This window comes from the organism of the source record quoted next, unplaced genomic scaffold (genome assembly GCF_019419815.1).
Source record: "Pyrus x bretschneideri cultivar Hongxiangsu unplaced genomic scaffold, Pyrus_bretschneideri_v1 Contig21, whole genome shotgun sequence".
NCBI classification, from domain to species: domain Eukaryota; kingdom Viridiplantae; phylum Streptophyta; class Magnoliopsida; order Rosales; family Rosaceae; genus Pyrus; species Pyrus x bretschneideri.
In genome coordinates, this window is record NW_025999513.1 from 1,222,193 (window position 1) to 1,231,044 (window position 8,852).

General features: G+C 38.4%; 1 protein-coding gene and 1 long non-coding RNA gene across 2 annotated transcripts; one reads left to right on the forward strand and one right to left on the reverse strand.

Annotated features, from left to right (window-relative positions):
- Positions 1-399: 399 nt before the first annotated feature.
- Positions 400-2,828, forward strand: LOC125468013 (protein PSK SIMULATOR 3-like). The gene has a single exon (XM_048584519.1). It carries the CDS (start codon positions 724-726, stop codon positions 2,503-2,505), a length of 1,782 nt encoding a protein of 593 aa, XP_048440476.1. The 5' UTR covers positions 400-723; the 3' UTR covers positions 2,506-2,828.
- A 2,344-nt stretch (positions 2,829-5,172) lies between these two features.
- LOC125477346 lies at positions 5,173-5,669 on the reverse strand. The gene is made up of 2 exons (XR_007258466.1): positions 5,441-5,669; positions 5,173-5,364 (listed from the first exon to the last, which is right to left on the reverse strand). It is a non-coding gene; the product is annotated as an uncharacterized LOC125477346 (long non-coding RNA).
- Between the last annotated feature and the right edge of the window lie 3,183 nt (positions 5,670-8,852).

An 8,852-nucleotide genomic window follows, 5' to 3' on the forward strand; every position in this document is an offset into this window, starting at 1 on the left:
GCCAAATTGCAAGAAAAATAAGTAAGAAAAAAGAATTAAAACATAATAAAAGGAGAGTATAAATGTATTCGTAAGTGGAGGGAGAGTGATAGAATTTCGCTCACATAGGTTCCTACTTTTTTGTGGGACCCACTGTTTTTTTGGACTAGATGTAGCCTGATTTTATGTTACCCAAGAAATGAAATTGCTAACCTCAGTGGTGGATTTAGCCCCATTTTTTGGCTTATTGGGGATGAAATTTTTCACTAAGGTTAAAAATATAGTAATCTCATGTAGAATAAAGCTCCCATTGGGATGCTCTAATTAAATTTTCCAGAAAAAAACGGAAGGTACAAACAAATTCAAAACCCAAAAAACTGTAGAAAGTTGGAGTCAGACCCACCTTGAAATGTTTTGAAAATTTCCACCACTTTAAAAACCTACCAATTGCAATTCTGCAACAAAAACTATAAGCGTCTCCCAAACGCTGCCTTTAACAAACCGCTGCTTCATTTGATTCCCTCACTCTCTTTTCCCTCCAATCAATTGCTCCGCACGCCCAAAACACTCCAACCCCTCTCTGCTTTCCTTCCTCTCTTCCAGCTTTCGCTGCTAAAATCTGACCTTGCAATCACCGCCATAGCCCGCAAGCTCAAAAGGGTACCCAGATTTCACGCATGAAAGCGGGTTTCTCCCGGAGTTTTGGCCCGACCCTGTTGCTTTGAGCTTCAGATCTTCGCAGCAATGGTTGCAGAGCCTTGGATTTTGAAGATGGGTAACCAGGTAAGCTCCAATCTCAAGCACGCTCTTCTTCTTCATCCTTCGAAGAAATCATCAGTCCCCAAATCCCAACCAACTCAGAAGCAGACCGTCGGCATTCTCTCCTTCGAGGTCGCCAATGTCATGTCCAAGACCGTCCACCTCCACAAGTCCCTTACCGACTCCGAGATCTCGAAGCTCAAAAACGAGATCTTGAAGTCCGAGGGAGTGCTCAACCTGGTCTCTGCCGACGAGGCTTATCTTCTCGAGCTCGCCATGGCGGAGAAACTGGAGGAGCTGAACGGGGTCGCTGCCGTCGTGGGGAGGCTCGGGAAGCGGTGCGTCGAGCCGGCTCTGCAGGGGTTCGAGCATGTCTATGCCGACCTCGTTAATGGGGTTATCGATGTGAAGGAGTTGGGGTTTTTGGTAAAAGACATGGAGGGCATGGTGAGAAAAATGGAGAGGTATGTGAGTGCAACTTCGAATTTGTACAGCGAAATGGAGGTTTTGAATGAGTTGGAACAAGCCACCAAGAAGTTTCAGAACAATCAGCACGAGGAGAGCAAAAGGGCTTTTGAGCAGAAGCTCGTTTGGCAGAAGCAGGATGTCAAGCATCTCAAGGATGTCGCTCTTTGGAACCAAACGTATGATAAAGTTGTGGAATTGCTGGCCAGGACGGTCTGTACGATTTTCGCCACAATTCAGGCTGTTTTTGGTGACTCTGTTTTGTGCAAGGACCGTGTTGGGATGATTGGTGGAGCTTCACCTCCTCCGGTGTCCGGTCAGACTGATGTGAGGAGGGTTTCTCAGGTGGCTTCTGAGCCATTGAAGAGGGTTGCTAGTAGGAAAAATGGGTTGCATTCGGGTCCAGTTGAGAAAGCCGTGGTGTTGAAAAAGGGGTCATCCTTTAAGCCTCAGTTTGATTCGAGGAGAGGAGAATTGGCAGCGTTTCGAGCTGAGGATTTGAATTTTCTGTGTGGAGCAAGCCCCGGGAGGATTTTCATGGACTGCCTAAGAGTGAGCGGTACAGTTGATGATGATTATGGTGGTGCTGGTAATTATGATGACAGGAGTAGCCAAATTTCGGGTTGCAGTGTTGCAAATGGTGGTTTGAAGAGAGAGTTTCCGTACGATTCAGGTTGTTTTAATCGAGCACAAATGAATGTTCAACTTATATCCAAGTGTAGCGGCGCGAATGATGGTGCACGGTTTGGTCCCAAGAGTAAGTTAATGGTTTATACTCCTCCTTCTACTGTGGGGGGCTCTGCTCTAGCTTTACATTATGCAAATGTCATAATTGTTATAGAGAAGTTACTTCGATATCCTTATCTAGTAGGCGAGGAAGCGAGGGATGATTTGTATCATATGTTACCAATGAGTTTAAGGATGGGTCTGAGGACTAATCTCAAGTCCTATGCCAAGAATATGGCCATATATGATGCGCCTCTTGCGCATGATTGGAAGGACACCCTTGACGGGATTTTGAGGTGGCTCGCCCCATTGGCGCACAACATGATCAGATGGCAGAGCGAGCGCAATTTTGAGCAAACGCAGATTTTTATGCGGACAAATGTTCTTCTGCTTCAGACATTGTATTTTGCTGATCGAGAGAAGACAGAGGCAGCTATTTGTAAGCTACTTGTTGGGTTGAACTATATATGCCGTTATGAGCGTCAGCAAAATGCATTACTGGATTGTGCAAGTAGTTTTGATTTTGAAGACTGCATGGAGTGGCAAATGCAATGCGGAGCTTCATGTGTTGATTGACTACGTTATTGGTTTTGAAATCGTGAAGATGGTGGCGGTGATAAGGAATTCATCTTGGTTCCAATCACTTGATAAACACAATAGATGATAGTTCAAGAGGATGTGAATACATCAACTTTTCGCAATTCACACTGAAGACTTTGTCTGCTCAAGACTTGATTGTTGTATTTTGTGCAAGGTATGGGAAGCTTTGACTTGTGAAGTACATAATTCTAATTATTTATGAATAGAAATAGTGTCTTTTGTTGTAGAATTATACATATATTCGTGTAAAGTTAGTAGTTCTTCTTTGATATGGAAGTCTCTATGCACTTTTCCTGCAAGTTATTGTGTTATTCTTGCTAATTTTAATCTCTCAATCACTAAGGGTTCACTCATGCACCTCTCTCGTCACGGTTGTTAGTAGTCATGGCCTCTAAACTGATATTTTTGTGTCAAGAATTACCCGCAGACGCACAATGTATCCTTGTAGAATATATTTGTCATGTTCCCACTCAGTTATGCTAGATTATGTGCTATGTGCCAAAAGATGAACAATAACAAATAAAAGCTTTACGATTGTAAGGAACTTCCTGTGAATCCAAAATGTTGCTTCTGCAGACCTCTGTGTGCGTGTGTGAGAGAGTGGACGGCGAGAGCAAGTCCTATAGGAAAACTTGTGATGATGTCGTTGGGTCTGAAGCACTCCTAAGTTTAAGGTTCAATTTTCTTTTGTACACTGGCTAAAGATTTTATGGACATGATGAGGATGCAAACACATGAACTGTGTAGTGTTTAAGGGATCGTCCATATGCTATCTTAGATTCTCGTTTAAGGAAGATGTCATTTCATGTTGGCTGATGCAATGCTCTCTCTGTAGTTGTCTGGTTTTATAGTTATACAGCTAACATTTGTAAGGAGTTAAGATTTCTTGGTATCTGTTGTTTTCAAGCAATGGATTGAACTCATGTTAAATTGCTGGTGGTAGGGATTGTTCCATACAGATCCAGGATGTCGTGCGCTACAAGTTCCAGTAATCTTTTTAGTGTTTTTCCTGCGTTGAAGATTTGATTGTCTGCGTTTTGTTTCAATTACTAACTTCCTCAGTGCTTTCTAATACATATTATTCCTTCCTTGATCCATGATTTCTCTCGTTCCAAGTAAACACAACCGTTTAAATTTTGAGCATGGTCACTGCATTTCTAAATATTGAACATTAACACTACTTTGAATTTTTACTGTTGTGTTTGACATAATTAAACTGGCAGTTTATTGACCTGGATCCTTATATGCAGATGAGCTTTGCATATATGCATATGCATTAAAGATTTACTCTGAATGGTAAAATTTGTAACAGTTCTACTTTCATCTCTTTCATATCCCTTTCTGGAGTGGTAAATGGGGTAAATAAAACTAGGCATCTGTGATGACATTGGCCTGGATTATTTGAATTAATAACCAGAAAAACAAAGTAAATTAGAAAAGGTTTAAAATTGGGAAGGATTTTGTCAGGGTTGAATAATCAATGTGTATTTACGGCTCCATCCACCGAATGAGGTCGTCTCCGGATCTCTTTGCAAAAATTCCAGAAATCCATAAATTATGTATGTTTATCATACATCACAAAGAGTACCTGATGAAAACTAACAACGCAATGTACAGTAAACGAACACAATTTATAAATTTCCGAGATTCTCACAAAGAGAATCCAGAGAGGATCCTCGTTCCCATCCAACTAGGGTTTGCTTGCTGGGCAGGCAGGATCATGTGGCATTAAACTGGTGGTAGGGGGTTGTAGGAGGTAGAAGAGGGCATTGATTGTCCTATTGAAAGAGCCTTTAATAATTCTAATGGGGTTTCACTTTTTACATCATATTATCTCTGAAAGTTACAAGAGTAATTGGACCTAACAATTTCTTACATGACCGTTAACATGGTATGATAATAACGAATTTCGAGTCAACATGATAACTAATCGAGTCGTTATCAGATCACCTGTAAAGAGTCCGTTATTAATGAGTATACACGTGAGTAACATGTTTCAAGCCCTTAAGAAAAAAGTAAGTTTCATAATTTTTTTATTGGCTAAGCCTCACATTGGAATAGTCATAATAATTTGGTTCAAATTCATCTTTGGTGAGAAAGGAGTCTAGGACATCTTTTACTTACAAGTGAAGAAAAAAACTACTTTAGTCGTAATACTAAGTAGTAGTTTGATAATTTTAAACTACTAAAAAACCTGTTCTAATTACTACAATAGCCATAGTACTTAATCTCCAAAGCACAATAAAAAATTCATAACAATTCATTTACCAGTATGAAAAAAATATGCAAACGGTCGTGATCGCATCCTGTAAGCTTTGATGATGGGTGCATCATCATTTAAATTTTTAGAACACTACAAACCCTCATGAGTAGTGTTTTTAGAAGGAGTTCAAAATAAATAAAAATTCACAATACTTAATGTACAAGTTGAAAAATGTGAAAGAATATATAAACGCTAGTCACTGCATTCTCTATTATTAGATAATGATTATATCGTCGTTTAGATTATTAGAACCCTTCAAACTCTCATAAATAGTTTTCTTGTTCGAGTGCAAGATTAATAAAAGTTCATAATAATGAAGTATTAGTGTGCCGTCCAAAAGAGGGATTTTGGCTATTTTAACCGACTATTTAGCAAAACTTACAAAAACAAATGCAACGGACTGGTCGTTCTTATTCTAACGAAAAACTTAGTATTGTGAACGGTTCCTCGCTAAATCTAGTGAAGAGGAGAGAGCAAGTAAGTGGCTGGCAAAGCTTAAAATACAACATTTGATCCCTCTCTCTTAACATCGTATCAGCGGTGGCGGCGGTGAATTTGCTGCTGCAATGAGTCTGAGGAAGATTAAGAGGGAGAATGAGAACAAAGGAAAGGGAAGATGAAAAAAGAGTTATGGGTAATGAATAGGACCTATTGAAGACTTTCTTCAATGGAGTCCATGCTTTCCAGATCAAAGATCGAACCCCTAATCCGAGCCAAACAAGGTTTTGTGTATTTAAAACTTGTAAGTATTATTTAATAGGAGGAGACTGGGGAGAGAAATCATGAGGGATGAGGGAAGAGGGAAGGCAGATGAACAAAAGAGTTGGTGAAGAGAAAATGGTGGTTGGAGAGAGAGAGAGAGAGAGGAAGATGAGGAAAATAAGGAATTAGGCCCCAAAATTAAGGAAATAACTTGGCTATTCAATGAATGAGGAGTTATTCTTCATTCCACTTTGTTATCGATTCAAGGAACTTCAGACTTATGATTGACATCATTAATATTATAAATTATTTTCATAAATAATCATTTAAATATGAGATTATGTAATTATCAAACTGTATAAAAATGGTGGATCTATCCGCACATCCTTTGTTACCATCCAAAACGACCAAACCCCTCTTAATTTTGATCATTAGATCAAATGAATTGAAAATGATTAAAAAACAGAAATTAACAAGAAGTGTGTAGGCAGTAAAAAAAATGTGTGTGGATAGCTATATACTAAAAAAATATGGACGGATTCGGTAAAAATATTATAAACCGTTTATCTATTTGTTACAGTTACGATCTTAATTTTATCAGGCCACAAAATAAATTGAGGAAGAACTCCTCGTTAATCTAAGGAGCCAAGCTACTATCCATCAAATAAAAGAAGGGCGGGGGGAATGAATAATTACGAGGGATGGATTGTTAAATAATAAATTATTTAGTATTTATTAAATTAGCTAGCAGTCTTGGATATGAACATGTCAAATTGGCTAGCAAAAATTTAACTAGTAATGTTAGAGCATCTTCAAAAGAGATTTCAAAATTTAAACATAAAATTTGAATTTGACAGTCTATGTGGCATTTTGACATCTTTCAAAACTTTACTCATCACTTGGTATGTCAAATTAAATATTATTTTATTACATGATTTTTTTTTCTTTTATTTTATTAAACTATTATTTTATTACCCATTTTGACATCTTTCAAAACCCTTGGATTTCTTCACTTCACACCTTCAGCCATGGAAGCTCTGCAAGTCCCTTACACCCAATTCGAACCCAACACTGATAAAATCAAATGCAACCTCACCAAGAAAGGCTTCTCTCCCGCAAGTCCCTCACACCCAATTCGAACCCGACATTGATACAATCAAATGCAACCTGCAGAACGGGGTTGATGACGTCTCTCAGAGATGCCCGATTATTTCTCCGGCAAAGGCAGTCGTCCAGTCGATGCCCAAGCCCAGATTCATGTCAAACAGATGGATCTCCGGCAGCTAGGAAGATGGGGAACGAAGCGACAACGTAGTTTGCAGCGGGGCTACTGCTTTCTGGTTGATCCGCAGGGATCTGGACTGTTAAGATTCGGAGAGGATCTTAACCCTTCTTGGTTTGCCTTCAGTTTCAACGTTTCCCATAAAAAAATATTTGAAGCTGCTATCAAATTTGACACCAACCTCTTTGCTGCCAATCTATGTTAGCGTCACATAGGAATTAGTATTTCGGTTGAAGAATATTAGTGTAGTCTTTTATTACTATTATTGTCACGCCCCGATCTCGACATACATTCAGGATCGACATGTGACGTCACCAACTACCCGTATTTCTAACATACCTCACCTCCGGGAAATGGCAAAACACAACTTAAGAGCCACTTGCGCAATAATTCTTCATAGACTTTATGGTTGCATCTAACATCCTCGTTAAACTGCCTACGTATCCTAAATAGGGATCAAGCCATTCATAGTTCATTATTTCACTACACTCGAATATTCATCACATAAATCGCTATGTCCCAACAATATACCACAATGCATATCATGCAATATTTCAAAGAACAAACGATGAAGCACAATCATATTCTCTAGCCATATTTATCTACAAGTCTAATCATAACAATAACAATGATATCCAACATAACAATCCCACATGATGATTAACATTTCCACTTCATCCATCACATAAATCATCATGTTTCCCACATAGAATCACAATTCATAGCGTGTAACATCTTAAAGAATTAACAATGCACAATATTATTCTCTAGAACATTGATCAACTAAAATAATCATAATAATAACACTCATATCCAGCGTCATCCCACAATCACTTGAAGTAACCAATTCCATGAATCAAGGAGGCACAAAATTCACATTTAATTACGTTAATCAGTCAACAAGATCACGCATCAATGCATGAAATTTAATACACAAATTCTACATAATTCCTTGCCTGGATTCCAAGTAATAACATGGCAATTCTAATTTATAGACATAACGTCTACTGTGAGCAATTCCTACTCACTCGAACATAGGGTCGAACTAACTTTATGGAAATGAACAAGAGCAAGGATTTCAGACCAGTCAACGGAATCCAAAATATCTAGCGTTTCTCGTAGTCTACCCAAATCTATCACATGTATAATTAGTGCCTACATTAGGGGAATGGTGCACTGGCCAACCAAAACTCGAATAAACTATGAAGCACGGGCGAGTGACAATTATACAAGTATGTGATATTCAATAAAAGAAAGACCATCGATCATTGTTTATAAACCTCAAATATAAGTTCGTAAATATGAAAACATAGTCAAGTCTCTAACAACTCCGAAGGAGTCACCCAAATATCCAACGGCTTTTCCCATTCAAACCACCAAGATTCTCAAAAACCATTGTTTATATGTGGCCCAAAAATGGAAGTCGGATGAAGGAGATGTGGCCGGGTCAAAAATGATCATTTGTGGGTCAAAAATGATCCAACTCGAGTCTTTCTCCTTTCCCCTCCTTGCTCTCCCTATGATTGGGTTGCTCCTCTCCTTTTCTCTCCCGCACTCTCTCCTTTCTCCCCTCTCCCTTGCTGCCACTTGGCAGCTTCTAAACATTTATTTATTTATTTCCCAACAACTAAAATGTCTCTAATTTCTTCGTTATAATTCCATTTCACATACGGTTTTCGCCTACGCGTTCATGAGATCGAGCTCTGTTAAAAAATATAAATTATAACCTCAAAAGGTCTACGGGATTTAAATAATTAATTTCGAAACTTCTAACCTCATAACTAGTTTAATTAAAACCTAAATTAAAATAAATTAATATAAATTCCTGAAAAATAATATAAAATCTCAATAATATAAATACGTAGATTATAACAGTGAAATCAAGGAACAAGATTTCATAGTTATAGTTTATATGGACATTTTGACATCTCCTTTGGAGATACTCTTAGAGATGCTTGGGAGTCGGGCCTTTTCTGTTTTTATTATAGATTTTAGACAAAAAGCACGTGGATAATTTTAGGAACGTGTCTTAAAGGAAGCCTTTAAGGGAAGAGAACCCCATTTAAAAAAGAAAAA

Bases quoted from the DNA above. Each gene is read 5' to 3' on its own strand.
- LOC125468013 (XM_048584519.1), top strand. From the start codon at position 724: ATGGTTGCAGAGCCTTGGATTTTGAAGATGGGTAACCAGGTAAGCTCC.